The 19,297-nt window shown below is 41.5% G+C and overlaps 1 protein-coding gene across 1 annotated transcript in view; it reads left to right on the top strand.

The window, feature by feature from the left end:
- LOC309562159 (inter-alpha-trypsin inhibitor heavy chain H3-like) overlaps nucleotides 1–18,820 on the top strand; it is a 234,519-nt gene extending 215,699 nt beyond the window's left edge. The window contains exons 21-23 of the mRNA XM_082266284.1: nucleotides 8,038–8,210; nucleotides 11,421–11,532; nucleotides 18,548–18,820. Of these exons, the coding sequence (XP_082122410.1) occupies nucleotides 8,038–8,210; nucleotides 11,421–11,532; nucleotides 18,548–18,689 (427 nt within the window). The 3' untranslated portion in view covers nucleotides 18,690–18,820. The remainder of the gene's footprint in view (nucleotides 1–8,037; nucleotides 8,211–11,420; nucleotides 11,533–18,547) is intronic.
- Nucleotides 18,821–19,297: the final 477 nt, after the last annotated feature.

The following is a 19,297-nucleotide window of genomic DNA, read 5'->3' as shown; positions in this document are numbered from 1 at the left end:
GATCTGGGTCAGGGGTAGGAGATATAAAGCATAGGAGAGAGGGATTCTGAGATGGAAGTAGGATATTAGAGAATAGAATAGGAGGGGATTTGGTTAGCAATTAAACATTTCTCCTTTTTTTTTTTTTCCTCTCCTCATTTTAGGGAGGGGTCACTAAGATTGTAAAGTTTATAAGTATTGTTTATATATGATCGGTGATTTTTGTAACAATTTTAATTTTTATATGCTTACTGAAAAATTAAAAAAACGTGAATATATAAAAAAAAGAAACTTGCACTTATTCCTCCTGCACAAATCTTGATCCTCTGTACATCTCCGCTGGGTTCAGCCCTTTAAGGGCTTTTGTTTGCTTAACAACAGCCCCTTACAGGCTGGAGGAGTGAACTGCATCCTGCAACACATTCTGCTTCCCTGTAGACACTGGTTCCGGCTCTGCTTTATGCAGACAAAGTTTGCCCACCCAGCTGCTGCTTCATCAGCCCACCTGGCTGCTTCTTCTTCCCAGTCTACCCGACTGATACTGCTGTCTTTAAGAGAGACGTGCCAAATGTGGCAGTCTCTCCCCTTCTCCCCTTGTCTGTCCCTGCACCGTGCTGATCTACTCACAATGTCCTTCCTTGCTCCCGCTGCCTCTCAGGAAAGCCTCCTTCCAACTGCCTCCTGTGGTAGGATCCTTCCAGGCAAGACATCCGAGCTCCGGCCCAAGGTAAAACCCCTACCCGGCAGGGGTCCCTTAAAGGCCACCGACAGTCTCCCTCAGCACTCCTTCTCCATCTTTTACCCCACTCCCCTTGATGGCATGACTCATATCATTTTAAGGGCTCACTTAGTCCCCTGCCAGGACCACTTCCTGGGGATTGGCTAAGGGCCCCTAAATATGCAAGACAACCTTCTAGCTTCTGCCCACTAATTTCTAGAATATTCTCCAAAATTCTAGAACCAGGGGGAGGCAACAGAGAGCTGCCAGGATGAGGTTTCCAGCCCTGAACTCTAAAAACCCTGACCTAGATTCCATGGCTCAGGCTTAGCCCTGAGCCAAACTAGAAATTACCTGTACTACCACTAGTATCCCACTCAAGGGTACTACCTTTGTATTTACTTATGATAATGCCTCAAAAATAATTAAAACATGTTTATTGTGTGTAACGGTACTCACTGTCACTGGGAGTGAAAGACAGATACTTAATGAACACTGGGAATATGGTTTTGATTGCTTCAAGTGGGACAGTAATCTTTGTCAGCCATGTATCTCGAGAAGAGCTAATCCCATTGGCTTCTGTTCCATGTCCTTCAATGTTAGACAGGCTCTCCCTATTGATTGTGTATTGAGGTAATGTGTATTGTATTTCAGTAGCTTGAGGACGGCCATCTGCTTGGTAATTGGCTCAGGTTGAATGAATCATTGTCATCTGTTAGTTGCTGAGTGGAAATAGTATACTGTTTGTGTTGGTTGTTCTTTAGATATGTTAATTATATTTCTATATACAGTTTCATATTTAATCAGGTAACCCCTGACCTGATGGGGTAATTGGATCAGGAGGGGGATGTGCTCATGTGTGTATAAATTGAGTGTGAAACTGTTCAATAAAGGAGAAGATTCCAGTAGAAGCTAAGATGTTGGCTAGCTTTGTATGAGGGCGGCTGGGAAAATCTGATATCTATGTTCATGACTGGGAGGAAGCCGTATACTGACGCAAGTCCACAAGTACAGTGTGGGTTGAGGTTCCGTTACATTGGTGGCAGCAGTATTTACCAACCTCTCTAAGGTAAGCTGTGTTCCACGGGCCCATCAATCAAAGTGACTCCCGTCACAATGTGTACATCATTATATTTTTATCCTTCCTTTTTATGCCATTTTGTTATAGGCTGGTTTTCTAGCACATGGATATAATTTAGGGGTATATCTGACAGGTGACTATTGCTTGGTTGGTCCCAGTTTACCCTTGTCCACCATTTCATTATTATAGCATTTATGATGACAGGTATAATATTATTTTATGTTAAAGTGAACCTGTGCCCAAAAAAATGCACATTAGGCATTTACACCCACCTTTGTACCTACTGTATACACATGGTGGAGAAATTATAGCTGAAGTCTAATATGATTTTATTTTGCTTTCCCTGCTACCTCCTTTCTGTCCTTATGCCATCAATGCTAATTACATTTTTTTTTCATAAAACCTTTTAAGGCAACAGTGGGCTAGCTCTTGGGAGGAGTTATACAAATATCAAAATATTTGATGGGTGGCTGTCATTTTGAAGATGCTTTGCATGAAGACTGCACTATGTAATACCCAAAAGTGATTCTGAGCCATCTTGACTGAAAAAGCCTAAATACAATGACCTAAGGGACAGGCTAGGGGCAGTCAGGCTGGGAGGCAAAGGGCTTAGATGATCCTGGATGTCTTTCAGCCAGGAAATGAGGCAGGCTCTGTCTGATTTGCTGACTTCTAATGCATAAATATATATTAAATCAGTGCTGCACAGTACAAAATATTGTGAACTGTGAATTATATCATATAACCAGAACCATATTTCAGCAAAATAAAGTTCATGAAAATTAGGATAGAAAAAAAATCACATGAATAAAAAAGTCCCGTGTCCATATACTGTATTCTTGTGAACATAAACATTCGTAATACTGTGTACATTTCCAACTGTGCCAAATGTTATTCTGGAAGGAGAGAAATCCTGCTGTCAGTATACCATAGGGCAGCCCGGAAAATTCCCGCATCCACCTTGAATATGTGGATAGGGAAATCCGTTTGTTGTGCTGTTGTGTTTATTTGCTTTTTTTTTTTTTTTTTGATCAGCTAGGCGGCTGATCAAGATAAAAATAAGAAACAATCTATGGCCAGAATTACAGTGTCCAGTGAAATCAGAGTAAGTAATTTCAGTACAGGAGAAGAGCAAGTACAACTGTTCACTGAGGGTAAAGATGGAGTTCAGTTTTAATTTTTAAAGTTTGCAAACTAGGCAATGAAATATTAGCTTTTACTATGAGAGCAGATCTTAGCAGCCTGTCAGTTGTGTGAATAACCAGCAAATGTTTTTTATTTTATTTTTTTAACTTTAAAGACGTTCTATTGAATTTCCAAACAAATAACAGAAATAATAAAGGCATCTTTTTTCCTTATAAATCAATCAGATATAGCAATATAACAATTGCAAACTATTCTGTTTCAATCTTTTTATTAAAAAATTTTGACAAAAGGTATAAAATAGACATATTACCAATAGTAATCCAAAGTCAGAAAAATTGACAATTAAGTGGATCCTCCATTAGACAAAACAAATGCATGAGGAGATCACAAGAGATGAAACACACATAAACCATGGGGGAGGGTATCCAGGTAATGTTAATTCTAAAAGTGAGAGGAGTGCACCAAAATTCCGATTAGGCATAGGGAATCATATTCTCAATACCCTTAGTCTCACTCGTGTAAAAAGGGTACATTTCCATTTTTGATGTAACACATCGCGGTCCACTCCCGGGTTGAAGGCAAGCAACCCTCAATGTGCTACGCCAAAGCATGTTGTCCATACCTAATGTTATTGTAGTAAGAGATGTGTTCACTAGTTAAAACCTGGAGTACACTTGTAATATGTGCAACGGCTGTCGGCCCCCTTCGGGGGGGAGGGGAACGACAATCGCAGTATGTGAACCCCTAGAACAAACCTGTTCCCTGGGTTGTCAAAAGGAGAATTTGTAGTTACCAATAGAGAAGAGAGGCTAGACCAGAAAGAGGTAAAGAGGAAAAAAGGAAAAAGGGAAGAGGGGGGAGAAAGGGTGGACTCCTAGTTCAAACCTTTATATGCAAACTATTCTCAATCAATAGATTAGTCAATACAATTAGAGCTGGTTAAATGATACGTATCACATTCCATACAATATAGTAGAATCCCTGTTTACCCTATTGGGTACTATCTTTAAATTGGCAAATGTTTCTAAGCTGTTAGAAACTTACTTTAGGCCTCTTTCACACTGATGCGGTACAGTTTGACGGCACTGTGGGAGCAGTGCACTGCATTAGGTACCTGCAGGTTGGTGTTGGTTAGCTGCATTTTCCCATAGAGCTCTATTATGTCCCACAGTTTTGGTGCATTTTCTGAAAGCACACCAAAACTCTCACATTATTTTTTTCACTACTTTTTATTATTCATTATTTCTACTTACTTTTTCTTGTTTTATCCCATATATTGTTTTTCCCATATTCCTTATATTTTTTTTAACTACCACTGCCACTTTTACACCTCACATTAAATCCCTTATGCTTTTTCCAATACTTCCCCAACAAGAAATGCTGGATCACGTACTAGATATATGATCCAGAGCAGCCCACTCTGCCTCCGTACTCCTACGAGAGGCGGTCAGCAAGCGGTTAAAATCGTACATTTTTTTCAGTTTAAACATTTATGCTTTGTATTTTCTTTTGTAAATAAAATATGGGTTTATGAGATTTGAAAATCATTGCATTCTGTTTTTATGTATAATTTTGCACAGCATTACAACATTTTTGGAACTGGGTTGTAATAATACTCAACAGCAGTGGGGTTAGTTTACTAATGGAGTATAGGCTGTTCACTTAGCCAAGTGCATATTTACAGTAAGACAGACCATAGTGCAATTTTTTCTTTCCCGGAACCAGAAAAATCACTTGATTTCTCCATCAACACATCCAGTGTTGTTGGGGGAATCCCTCCCTAGTGTACCCCTAAGCAGCCACAGGTGAAATGGGATACACCACCCTGCATGGCCAGGCACACCACATTTTCAGTCTCCCTGAGGCAGAAAACTGTCCAGCCCTTTGTTATTTTATAGAGGGATTAAAACTTGGATGGGGGGGGGGGTGGGTAGGGGAGTTATGAGATGCCCACTTGACTTAGTCAACTTCAGGGACACCTTCTCCTATGTACTGTACAGTCCTTATACACTACTCACTTCCTGCAGCACACTTGTTTGTAGAACTCAAACTGGCACACTGCTTGCAAATCTGACAAAGCACATAACAATCACCTGTTAAAGGCAGGAACCCGAGGACCCTTTAAATGTGTAGCAAAGGAAAAGTCAGTGTCCAGCTTTCATCCCTGTGGCTACTGATCCCAGCACCACCTCTTCAGGCACTTCCAGCTTGCCAGGCTGCAGCTGCTTCTTTCCCTAGCCCTCCTGGCTACTTCTCCACAGTCCTTCCAGACTCACGCTCTCTCTCTCCACAGTCCTCCCAGATTGTTCACTCACCAGCTCACCCGGCTGACTTCTTTACAAAACTCCTGGACATCCTGACGTGCTCCCGCTGTCCACTCCTTGCTCCTGTGCCTCCAGGAAGGATTTCCTCCATGTGTTGTCGAGGGTCCCTCCAGCACCTGAGCTCCAGGTCCGATGTCACCCCCCCCCAGACTTGGGGGTTCCCTTAAGGATCACGACTGCCTTCTTAGCACTCCTTCTCCATCTTCCACTTGACTTCCCTGCTGGCATGACTGAATATTTATGAGGGGACCTGCCCCCTGCCAGACCATTTTGCTGGGGATTGGTTGAGGCCCTCATCAATACTCCAAGCAGCTCCTCCAAGACTCTGCCCTCTACTTCTGAAAGCTTCACCAAGGTTCCAGAAAGCAGGGGGAAACCCCAGAGCTGCTGCTTGCTGAGTCATCCAGCCTCCCTCCTAGCCAGGCCAAATTTCTACACTAACAACTAACTATGTACACTTAATCTGGCACACTAGAGGGTGCTACAAGTAAAGCAGCTTCAGTGTGCACAACATAGGGGTGCCCGATGTGCCTGGTCACACCCTAATCACCCTGTGTGACGCATATTACCTCTGTTTAGACCCCTGATATTTCACAAAATAAAAAACATTCTCCTTTATTTTTGCTAAAACAATTGTAAATATATATATATATATATATATATATATATATATATATATATATATATATATATATATATCTATCAAAGTCAAAGCTACTTTATTGTCAATTTTTCCACATGTACAATACATACATACAGAGCATCGAAATTACATTACTCTTAGACCCCAGGTGCATACGAATAACACCAACAATACAGCCTAAAAATCTAAAAAACACCAAAAAATAAATAAAAATAAGGTTAAACAAAAACAGTGCAATGCACATAGCTAATAAAGTGCAGACCAATGACGTTCCATGATGAATGAGGTAATAAGCAGACCAATGCTGCCAAAGTGACTAGTGCAAGTCATCAAATGCTACTAGGAGGAGGGGGTAGAAGGACCTAAGGATATGGAATCTAGGGGAGGGAAGGTGCATAGTTCAGTGGTGCCTGTGGCAGAAAAGGGACAAAGGGGCAAATTCGGAGCGAGTTCAGCTTCCTGACAGCCTGATGGATAAAGCTGTCCTTCAGTCTGCTGGTCCTGGCCTGGAGACTCCGCAGTCTCCTCCCTGATGGCAGCAGACTGAAGAAGCTGTGTAATGGGTGGGTAGAATCACCTGCAATACATAAAGCTTTGCGAGTGAGACGGGTTCCATAAATATCCTGAAGGGAGGGGAGAGAGACACCAATGATCTTCTCAGGTGCTCTCACTATGCGCTGCAAAGTCTTCCGACAAGACGCATTGCAGGTGCCATACCACACAGTGATGCAGCTGGTCAGAATGCTCTCGATGGTGCCTCTATAGAAGGTGTACATGATGGGGGATGGGGCTCTGGCTCTCCTCAGTTTGCGGAGAAAGTAGAGAGGCTTCTGTGATTTCTTGGCCAGTGCTGCAGTGTTATCGGTCCAGGAGAGGTCCTCTGTGATGTGCACACCCAGAAACTTGGTGCTACTCACTCTCTCCACAGTCGCACCATTGATGGTCAGAGAAACATGCTGAGTGTGCACTCTCCTGAAATCTACAACAATCTCCTTCGTCTTCTCCACGTTCAGAGAGAGATTGTTGTTACTGCACCCGGCCAAGCGGCTCACCTCACTCCTGTAGTTTGTCTCATCTCTATCACTAATGAGACCTACCACAGTCGTGTCATCCGCAAACTTAATGAAGAGGTTGGAGTTGTATAACGACGTGCAATCGTGGGTCAGCAGAGTAAAAAGGAGGGGGCTCAACACACATCCTTGAGGGGCCCCAGTATTCAATATGATGGTGCTGGATGTGTTGCTGCCGACCCGTACTGCCTGAGGTCTTCCAATCAGAAAGTCCAACAACCAGTTGCACAGCGAAGTGTTGAGCCCCAACTCAATCAATTTATGAATGAGCTGTTGAGGGATGATTGTGTTTAATGCTGAACTGAAGTCTATAAACAGCATTCTAACGTATGAGTCTTTTTTCTCTAAATGTGTAAGTGCTGAGTGAAGGGTAGTTGAAATAGCATCATCAGTCGACCGATTGGACTGATATGCAAACTGGAATGGGTCCAGGGAGGAGGGGAGGGCAGACTTGATGTGATGCATGACTAACCGTTCAAAGCACTTCATGAGGATGGAAGTAAGTGCAACAGGTCGGTAGTCATTGAAACAGGATGGAGATGGCTTCTTCGGGACTGGAATGATGGTAGTAGCTTTAAAGCATGTGGGAACAACAGCCTGACTAAGTGAGATGTTAAAGATATCTGTAAAAACATCAGTGAGTTCTGCTGCACAGTCCCTCAGTACACGCCCAGGGATGTTGTCAGGACCCGGAGCTTTGCGTGCATTGATCCTACTGAAGGATCTCCTCACGCTGTCCGGGGTCAGCATCATCACCTGGTCACCGGGAGAAGATGGAATCTTCTGTGCAGTGGTGCTGTTTTGTGCCTCATATATATATATATGTAAAAAATATTAAAAATAAAAACTTCTGAAATCGTCCATTGCCCTGCAGTCACCAATCTCTGCCCTTATGACACCATCCATTGCTCTACTGACACCGTCAGTATATATACACATGCACACACGAGTATACATTATGTGTTTGAGCTTTGGGGTGCACACCCTAATGCAATGGGCTGTGCACACCTATGGTGCACAGTAAAATATCTATTCACATTCTGCACACTTTTCTCATACACTAATAATGTTTTTAGGTTGAACTTGGTAATCTACAAGAAAGCAAATGTGACATTTACATTTGGAGAAGGGGCGACATTTGTTATAATTCTACATCAAGCTCCAAAAGATCACGATCTCCGCAGAGATTTCTTGGGGTTCTACACACTGGATGATCATATGTTTTCTACAGGAGTTCATGGGCTCTTAGGTAAGAGATTTGTTTTCATACATGTTTTCTTGTACAAAAGTTTTTATTTCAAGAAGAGGCATAAACATACATCAAAAACATGGTATATGTGTACAATTAGATAAAAGAAAATGGAACGCGGGGGAACATGGCAGCAAAACATGATACAGACATAGGGCGTGAGCCAACCGGGAAACATCACGGACCAAATAATGGGTATCAACAAGCGGAAATGCATAGATAGGGACCTAAAGTCCCCTAGTGTTTCACAATGCAGGAAGACTATCAAAAGGAAAAGTTCTATTACGTTCCAATGAGCAAACAGGGGCTTGGCCTGAGAGTACCGAGTCAGGAATTCATACATGTTTTGCAGTGGTTGTAAACCCTTACATGTACCCAGTAACTGGCTTCAGTTGAAACATAGAGATGAAACAAATCCTCCTGCATAGGTTGTACCTGTTTATCTTCAGTCTTCCCTTTTGATCAGAAAGCTGATTGGAGGGAAGGGACACACGCCCCTTCACACAACACATAGAACCAGAGCTAAGGCTGTCAATCACAGGCTGTTTGTTGGAGGTCCCTCAACACCTTTTTTCTCTTGGTGTCAAGTGTTTATACCAGGATTATGGCTATAGCTGCAGCCATGATTCTGGCTTTACTTTATTAGCTGACAACTAGCTTTCAGGTAAGTGTTCTGAGTAGCTTTTTAGCTGCTCAATCACTTTTGCAGTGATTGGAATGCCCCCCCCCCTTCCTGACGCCACCCACCGCCGCTCCCAGGCTCTCCCATTCTACTGGGAAGCCCGGGATTGCTGCAAGCAGTTGGGTCAGCTGCCCGCAAAGGAGATGGAGGAAAAGCCTTTCCCCCATCTCATTTGTGACTTATGAAGTCGAAAGCAATGTGGATTTCGTCACTTCCAGTTTCAGTACTCTCTTAACCTGGCTGTTACAGCTAGAGTAGCATCTGATCAAACACATCTGTGTTTCACCAGATGCTTTGAGAAAGGATCAGAGGCCAGGGGTCTAATAGACCCCCGATTACTCCATAAAGAGTACCTGCCACTGCCCAACGCTATCACAAGGGGCTTGTTCACCCTTTACGATAGCAATAAAAATAAATTTAAAAAAGTGTAACTTTTTAAAATAAATAAAAATAATAAAAAAAATTTAAAAGCCCCTGTCCCCCCATGCTTGCATGCAAAAGCACATGTAGGTTTAGCACACATATGTAAATGGTGACTGCACCACAGATGTGAGGTATCACTGTGAACACCGTAGTGAGAGCAATCATTTTAGGACCAAAGCCCATGTTTAACTCTAAACTGATAACCTGTAAAAAGTGTCACCTAAGGACAATTTTAGGTATTGTAGTTTGTCTCCATTTCGCAGGCGTGCACAAATTTAAATCTTGACATGTACGGTATCAATTTAGTCGATGCAACATCATATTTTAGATTTTACCACAAAATTGGGTATTCTATTGTTTGTGTGCACTAAAATTAATTTAAGTGTGGTGTTTCCTGAAAATTTACCTTTGATAAACACCTGCGAAAATATCATGTAATTTAAAAAATGAGGATCTTGAGGGGGAACCCAACACTAAAATTGAAAAAAAAAGAAAACGGCGTTGGGTCCCCTCCCCCCATGACCATACCAGTCCCTTCGGTCTGGTACGTATTTTGAGGAGAAACCCCATGCCAAATGGTAAGGGGGTAACAGTAACACGGAAGCCCCCAGATCCCAGCCCCCCCCCCCTATGTGAATGAGTATGGAGTACATTGTACCCTTACTCATTCACCCCAAAAAAAGCAGTGTAGTGTAAAAAAAAAGAAAAAACAAGAGACAATTTTTACATGTGCTTTTTTAAAAAGAAAGAATGTCCCCCTTTTGTAGCTCCAAAGTGTCCCTCTGGTGATATGTTCTTTCTCTGGTCTTCTGCTGCTGCTGTCTTCTCTACCGTCAACCTGGTCCTCCTCCAACCCCTGGCTCTGGCAGTTGTGTTATTTCTGATGTCTGACAGCTCTTATATAGACATGGGGCGTGGCCATCCAGTAATGTAACCATGAGGCTCTACCCCTTGTGATGTCATGTGACGTCACAAGGGGCAGAGCCTCATGGTGACATCACCGGATAGCCGCACCATATGTCTATATAAGAGCTGGCAGACATCAGGGGTGACACAACTGCAGGAGCCAGCATCTGAGGCGGACCGGGTCGGCGGCAGGGAAGACAGCAGTGGAGAGAGAAGAGCGGAGGAAAAACACATCACCGGATGGAGAAGACTGGAGGAAGAACACATCACTGGAGGGACAACACAGCAGGGGGAGAAGACCGGAGGAAGATGACATGTTGGAGCTACAATGGGGGACATTCTTCATTTTTAATAAAAGACTTGTCAAAACCGTCTCTTGTTTTTTTTACACTACACTGCCTTTTTTGGGGGTGAATGGGTAGGGGTGCAATGTACCCTATACTCATTCACATAGGGGGGACCGGGATCTGGGGGCTGTTAAAGGGGGCTTTCGGATTCCGATAATCCCCTGCCCACAGATCCCCACAACCACTGCCGAGGGTTGCCGGGAAGAGCCTGGCCCTTGTCCCCATTAACATGGGGACAAGGTACTTTAGGGTGGGGGATGCAGAGCCCCCTCTGCCTCAAAGCACCCACCTCCTCTATGTTGACGGCATGTGCCCCCCCCCCTTTCCTGACCTGCCAGGCTGCATGCTACGATAAGGGACCCCACGCCGTTTTCTTTTTTTGGTGTAGGGTTTCCCCTCAAAATCCATACCAGGCCAAAGGGTCTGGCATGGTCTGGGGGGGGGGGCACTTGAAGTCACATGGAAATCGGACATAAAGTTGCAGGGCAAAGTCGGATCAGAATTCGTAAAACTTTTGTGATGGATCAGTGTGAACATAGCCTTGGACATATATCTCCATTGGTAGATTGCACATGACCTCTTCCAATCTCAACAGCTCCAAGATTTTGGATATCTCCGCTTATACCCTCAATAAAAAATGGTCACCAGTACGAATAGAAGGGTGACACCATCAGCAACAAAAACTTGACAGAGGGTCTAACCTTCCCCCACTTTATGCAAAATTAAAAAAAGGTTTTGTCCAGAAATATACCTTAATCCAGCATAAAAGAAAGCTTTCTATACTGTACACATTATGTACTGTATGTATAGGTCTAATTGTATTAACTGTGCAATATCTTATTTTCTTTATAGGACAATTCTTTCATGGCATTGATTATGAAATATCCAATATTCATGAAACCAAAATTCCCAACAAACCAGATGCAACAATGAAAGTTAAGAATAAGATCCTTACAGTGACGAGGTAGAGGATGGATTTCTATTTTATATGACAATGTTATAGATAAAACATTCAGTCCACCCAAAAGGGATATTTTAGTAATAGGTGAAGTCTGGTGGGAAGTGAGTCAGCCACCAACTTCCTATGTATATTGAACATACTAATTTCAAGATCTCCTTGTCCTGATTCCCACTTCATTCCTTTCTGGATGGGAGTTTTTGTGTGTTCCATCTCTGCCTTTTACATTCCTTTAATTTAAAGGGTAAGTTCACCTTTGTGAACATGTTACATGTTCCACCTGTTATTAGGGTGGAACATGTAACATGTTCCCACTCCTGCAGTCTCTCCCTGATCCCTCTTCTAATTGTGACAGCGGGTAGGGATCTTCTTGCTGCACCTCCTGTCACAATTTAAAAAGAATGTGGCTCTGCCCACACAGCCGTGTCAATCTTTCATAGATTTCTGTGAATAAATTAACTACAAGTACCGACATCCATTGCAACTGACGGCATGTAGTTCTCAATTAACTACCAGGGGGCTGGTTAGTGCTCTAGTAGTTCATTGATCACCTTCACTTGATACTTTTCGCTCCACTGTAGATGACAAGGTTTATAATATTACCTCTTTTTTAATTGTAACACTATATATGTAATTTACTTAATAACTTGTAAAACCTGTCGGATCCAGTACGTGGGGCGTAGAAACTAGGCGGCTTAGAGACTGCTTTTATGAACATCTCTATAGCATAGAGAAACACCTTTCGACCAATATCGCCTGACAATTCAACAATTGCCATGCAGGGGATTTGTTGGAAGTACAGGTTTAGGTTATTGAAAAAGTTAAAAGGGGGTGATGTTTTTCAGCTTTTATGCAAGAGAGAAGTATTTTGGATATTTTATTTAAAAACTCAGATCCCACACGGTCTAAACCATGAGTGGGATATTATGCATTTTATGAGTAATTTAGTTATATATATAATATATACATATACCCCTCACATTTTTGTAAATGCTTTAATATATATTTTTTTCATGTGAAAACACTGAAGAAACCACCCCAAATGACCCCTTTTCGGAAAGTGGACACATTAAGCTATAAGCTATCAACCATTTACGCCCTTAGAAAGCCTGAAGGTGGTGATTGGTTTTCGGGTCCAATACTCGGCTAGACTGCCAAAAAGTCTCACACATGTGCTATCCCCATACTCAGGAGAAGCAGCAGAATGTATTTTGAAGTTTAATTTCACATATAGCCTTGGCATGTTTGAGCAATATTTCATTTAGGTGACAACTTTGTGTAAATAAAAAAAATGTAATTTTTCTGAAACTTGTGGCAAAATATAAATGATTCCATGAACTCAACATGCCTCTCAGCAAATAGCTTGGAGTGTCTTCTTTGCACAATGGGGTCATTTGGGGGGGGGGGGGGGTTGTGCTATATTGACATTTCAGGATTTCAGGGCCTCCGAAACTGTGATAGGTAGTGAGGAAGTAAAATAGGCAATTTACGCCCTTAGAAAACCTGAAGGTGGTTTTCGGGGTCCCGTACACAGCTAGGCTCCAAAAAGTCTCAAACATATGGTATCACGGTACTCAGGAGAGCAGCAGAATGTATTTTGGGGTGTCATTCCACATATACCCATGGCATATGTGAGGAATATATCATTTAGTGAAAACTTTGTGTAAAAAAATAAAATTGTAATTTTCCCAAAACTTGTGGCAAAATATAAAATATCTCATGGACTCACCATGCCTCTCAGCACATAGCTTGGGGTGTCCACTTTCTAAAAATCATTTTGGGGGGTGTTTAAACTGTCCTGGCATTTTTAGCTCAATATTAGAAGTTTATGCCACACATCACCCACTCTTCTAACCACTTGAAGACCAAGCCTTTTCTGACACTTTGAAAAATGTTTTTTTTTTTTTTTTAGAAAATTACTTTGAACCCAAAACATTAAATGTATTTTTTAAGCAGAGGCCCTACAGAACATAATGGTGGGTGTTGCAATTTTTTTGTCACACTGTATTTGCGCAAAGATTTTCCAATTGCAATTTTTTGCGAAAAACACTTTTTATTTCATTTAATGCACAAATACACCATATATTGCCCAATTGTTTGGTAAAATATAAAAGATGATCCTATGCCAAGTACATAGATACCAAACATGACATAATTTGACAAAAAAATTTGAAAGTGCAAATGAATAAATAAATAAAAAATCTCAACACATATTTGATTGCAGTGACAAGTGTCAAAAGAATTCTTAAAGTGCATACGTGCTAAAAATACATGAAAATAATTAATTGTCCATAAACACCAATGTGAATCACATGTGTGCAATCTGGTGAATCTTCAGAAAAGTCCTCCACGGGGTGTGTCAACTTGTTGTGCCTAAATCCACCACCGATAAAAAAATAACTACTTTATGTATTTTTAGCACGTATGCACTTTAAGAATTCTTTTGACACTTGTCACTGCAATCAAATATGTATTGAGATTTTTTATTTATTTATTCATATGCACATATGCAGATTTTTCATCTATTACTTATACATTAATTATCTATTAGCACTTATCACTTTAGTATATATTAGCGCGGCTGGTCAGATTAATCGTTCAATCCAGGAGCTGACGGTTTCGTTGATATTTCACATTTAAGTAGTCTTTTTTTTTTGTCTCACAACCAGCAGCTAATTATTATTATTATTATTATTATTATTATCATTATTTTTATTTTTGCTTTTTGGTTTATTGTTAATGATGTGCAGGTAGTGGATACATAAAATCTTATTGTCCAATTTTTATTTATTCAAACATGACATGCTTTTAAATTGCGCACACCCGTGCAGCGGCAACAAACTATGTACATTTTTTAAAGCCTTTAAAGGTTACCACTTTAGAATTACAGAGGAGGTCTACTGCAAGAATTAGTGCCCTTGATCTGATGTTTGCAGCGATACCTCACATGCATGCTGCAATTGCTGTTTTCTTATGACACCAGACTGATGCTTGCATTCGCCTTTTCATGTAAATACGGGAGGACAAAGATGCTTGAATTTTTTATTATTATTTTTTTTGCTTTTTTATGTTATTTTGACGCCTTCCCTTTAATTTTTAAAAAATTTTTTATCATTTTTATTATCACATGGAATTTACATATTCCCTATGATAGCAATAAGTAGTGACAGGTGCTCTTTTTTTTTAAAAAAATGGCGTCTTTTAGACTCTAGATCTCTCCTCTGTCCTTAAAGCATCTGACCACACCAACATTGGCGTGATAAGATGCTTACCCTGCTTTCCCAATTTTTCAATGGCGCTGTTTATATCTGGCGAAACCGAAAACGAAGTCATTAAATGCTCGTAGCTTCCGGTATCTTAGGCCATAGAGATGATTGGAACCATTTTGGTCTCCAATCTGCTCTATGGTCAGCTGACGAAACCACCGGCTGCAGTCTCGGGTTACCCAGTTGGACAGGAAAGCCAGAGAAAAGAAAGGCGGCAGGAGGGGGGGGGGGAGTCCCCTCCCACTGCTTGTAAAAGCAGTCTAGCGGCCAATTATCAGCTAGGATTTCTTTTATGTGAAAGCCGACCGCTGGCTGTAAAAAATGATACCAAGATATGCCTAAATCTGCAGGCATCCTCCTGGTCTGACCGCTCAAAGTCCAGCAGTACATTGCTGGTCCTTGTTGAGCATATATTGTACAGTTCTTTTTTTCATGCAGCCTGTGGGCTGAACAAAAAAAGAGAACCTAACAGATACCACCATTCACATCGATCGATGTGGATGAAGAAATCTCTGCCAGAAAGTGTGTGGTATGCCCACCATTAGACCTCCCAGCATCCACTTCTAATGATGGGCATGCATGCAATGTTCTTTTTTTCCCCTCAGACCATGGGCTGAAGGAAAAAAAGAACATTGCAGGTTCCTCTATTCACATCAATCGATGTGGATGAAGAAATCTCTGCCAAGAAAAGTGTTAAAAAATATATGGCGATTGGTGAAGCATAGGGGAGATCCTCCCTCTGTTTCCACCCCATCCCCTATGCTTCGCCATAATATGCTCTTTTTTTTTTTTTTAACTACGGTGGTGAAATCACCTCCTACAGTGCTGCCATCATTGATTTACCTATATGCCGAGAGCAAACGCTGTTGCTGTCAGAATAAACAAATCAGTGCGGCAGCTGATGGGTGTACCTGCAAAGCAAACAATGGTTAACAATAAAACACAGTAAAAGTAAAACATTACATTATAATAGCATACAGTACAGTAGAATGGTGGTATCTGAAAAGCAAAATATGGTTAACAATGAAAAACAGTAACAATAAAACATTACACTATAACAGTATATTTTAAAGTACAGTAAAATTAGAAAGAGTAGAAAAGTAGAGTAAGAACAGAAAATAAACTTAAAAATAAAAATAAAACGACAACTTTTTTTGGCTTTTTTATTTATTTTTTTAATTTTTACTTTTTATTTTTTTACTTTTTTTTTACACTGTTTTTGTAACTGTAAAACGTTCCAGGTTAGGGTCTCTCAAAATGCTATTGCCATCTAACATCTTTCGAGACCCCTGTGCAGAGAGCAGGTTAGCCAGGACAGGAGGGACAAAAAAAACAGGTGTCACACCTATATCCGCGCTTTCTACAGACACGAGATTTTCTTTGGGGTGCTCTTTGGGTAGGGGTACCAGAAAGGACATCTCAAAAATGCCTCTCATGCAGCCGGCTCACTGCATCTGGATTGTGAATTTGGGCCACAGCACTTTCTGGATACAGAAGGGCTGTGATGATCTCTTCCTGGAATTTTAGGAAGGATTCACTTCTTCCCGACGCTTTGTTTAGCACATAAGCGTTCAGCAGAGCCAATTGGAATAAGTATACAGACACTTTTTTGTACCAGTGTCTGGACTTATGGGCGTGCCATCATCTGGTCTTTGAAGTTCACCCCTCCTATGTTAAGGTTGTATTTGTGGACACAGAGGGGCTTCTCAACAACACCAGTCGCAGTTGCAATCTGGTCTAAGTTCGGGAATCTACAAAGCGTTGGGGGAAGCCCAGGTGATTAGGTCGCACGGTGCCACATGCACCAATTCCAAATTCAAAAAGGTGACTAAAAAGTGGCATGCTTTTGAAATTAATTGTCCACGTATAAATGGTACACCTTTCCAAACAAGGGTGACACCAAGTCCCAAACTATCTTGCCGCTGCTCCCCATGTAGTCTGGGCAGTTGAGAGGCTCCACATTGCTATCTTTTCCCTAGTAAATCCGGAAACTAAATGTATAGCCTGTTGTTGTCACAGAGCTTATACATCTTGACCCCATATCTGGCACGCTTGCTGGGGAGAAACTGTTTGAAAGCAAGGCGGCCATAAAATGTAATCAGGAATTCGTCAACACAGACAGCTTGTTGGGGCATATACAAGGCTGCAAACTTTTGGTTGAAGTGATTTACGAGGGGCTGAATTTTGTGGAGCCGGTCATATCCAGGAGGATATCCCCAAGGATGACAGGGTTCATTGTCACTGAAGGGCATGAACTGCAAGATTTGCTCATATCTAAATAAAGTTATAGGTACCTAGTGTGACTCACAGGTAAAAAAGCACCTGGTTGTCAATGACTGCTTGAACCGCTACCAAAATATTTAACTGCTAGTGCTGGCAGAGATCAGGCCTGACTCTGCTAATGCTAGGGTTTAGTGTGTTGTGTATTGGAAGTGACAGTAATCTGTTGATACTGCACTTCTTGGGGTATGGGCAGAGGGGCTAAACGCAGGTGCTGGCAGGTGTTGGGGCTGGTCCTGTTAACTATTGGGGACGCTAGTAAAGTTCTGATCAGATCAAAGATTTTGATCTGTTCAGACACTATACTAGTAATGAAGGTGTTTAGAGTGTGTTTGTGTGTCATTGGCAATCAAAGGGTTAAAAAGGGGGGGATGGTGGGTACCCTAAACCTATCTGGGACACAAACTAACTACCACTAACTGTCTCTCACACTAACTGAAGTCAAAAGTGACACTAATACAGTGACCAGTAAATTATCTGTATACTGAATATAGTGTACACTCACTGTGACAGGGAGTAAAAGGGTTAACTGGGGGGGGGGGTGATCAGAGGGTTAAATGTATGACTATGTGCACTGGTGTCAGTGTACTGCTTGTGAAATCACAGTTGATTCTCTCTCCTCTCATGTTGGAACCAAAAAGGTCTCCAGGAGAGGGGATTGCATAATTTCCTATGCCTGTGTTTACATTACATGGGCACAGGACATTCTGTAATTGGTCAGAACCGATCATCAGGCCCAGACCAAAAATCATTGGCTTGGACCTGATGACTGATTGGTTCTGAACCGAATCAGCACATTGCGTGCGTCGGTTTGCACAGCCGAGCCACCTTGCCGCAGTAAATGTGCAGCAGATGGTCGGCAATGGATTATGCTTTAATAGGTCTCTTGTCTCGAACGTGAATATCGGTCACCTTGTTCTTGGATCCATCCAGCAGACTGGATCACTGTGTTGGTCCAACTACATGAGTCACACGCAAATTAACTGACAATGATCTCTTTGAAGAAGGGAACTCTGGTGAGGAGAAGTCTTGTCACTCCATTTTGGTAGCAGTTCATACACAGGAATTCAATCTCCATCCATATATATATTTTATTTTATTTATTTTTTGCTGATTGCAATATACTTACTGTACCTCTTGCCGAATGGGCAGGCTTGATGAAAGCATGCCCGTGACAGCCCCATTGTTGTAATAACCCCTGCCGCACTTATGTGAACTTATCACATTACCATTTATTTTTATGGACACCAAAACAATATGATTTTATTCAGGCTGATTTCTATAATGTACTATAATATATAATGTTCTATAATGTACTATACTGTTGTGCAGAGATATGAAAGGGTCTGACATGCATGACAGTTCTATGTGTGCTGTGGTTTTACTGTGATAGCTGACTGAAATGGTTTTACTGTGAATGCCAACAGAAGGTAATTTTCACTGAAATGTCTATTAATGTGTTTTTGTTATTTTAGGGGTGTACAGAGAGATTACCAGAAAGATCACTACAACGGCAGTGAAGTTTCTTGTTGGTTTGTCCATTCTAATGGAGAAGGGTTGATTGATGGAACACATACACAATATATTGTCCCGGATATTTTCAGCATTGCTGATTAATTGAATTTTTCAAACGTTATCCATAGAAACAAGAAGATGCAGAATAATTATTTGCTAATATTTAACTTCTTCTTTGTGGGAAAAATAATTCCCTGTATTACAACTGGCAAATAAATAAATCACCAAATCTACTTTTTTGCCTTTGTACTTTCTGCCTTTCTGTGTCAAACTTTGTGTTAGTTTAGTAGCAGTTTTCAAAAAGCTCTCACCAGTCCTGGTTCACACTATTGCTTTTGGTTGTGGGTGCGGGAATAGCAGCGATTCCCACACCTGCAACCACCTGCAGTCAAAATGCTCTGCTGTTTAAAAATGTGCTGAGCTGCCATTCATTCTTAATGGCACCAGCACGCATCTCAAACTGCAGCGCGTTTGCGGGGGCGGAAACTTCAGGGAAATAGCACCGTGCAATTTCCCAGCCTCTGTGTTTCCAAAATGGAGCTTGAACCTTTTTTCTTTGGAAAAAGCAGCCACGGCAGCCCATTCAAATGAATAGGCTGCCGTGTCTGCGCAAATAGACTGTCAACCCGCAATTGTGTGAACCAAGCCTCATTAAAATGTATAAATTCAAACAAACAGCGCTGAGTGAATAATGAACTCTAAAAACAGTC

The sequence above is a fragment of the Pelophylax lessonae genome (assembly GCF_965119305.1).
Source record: "Pelophylax lessonae genome assembly, chromosome: 8".
NCBI classification, from domain to species: domain Eukaryota; kingdom Metazoa; phylum Chordata; class Amphibia; order Anura; family Ranidae; genus Pelophylax; species Pelophylax lessonae.
Note: the sequence above shows the minus strand (reverse complement) of the source record. Positions and strands in the feature narration are given on the sequence as shown.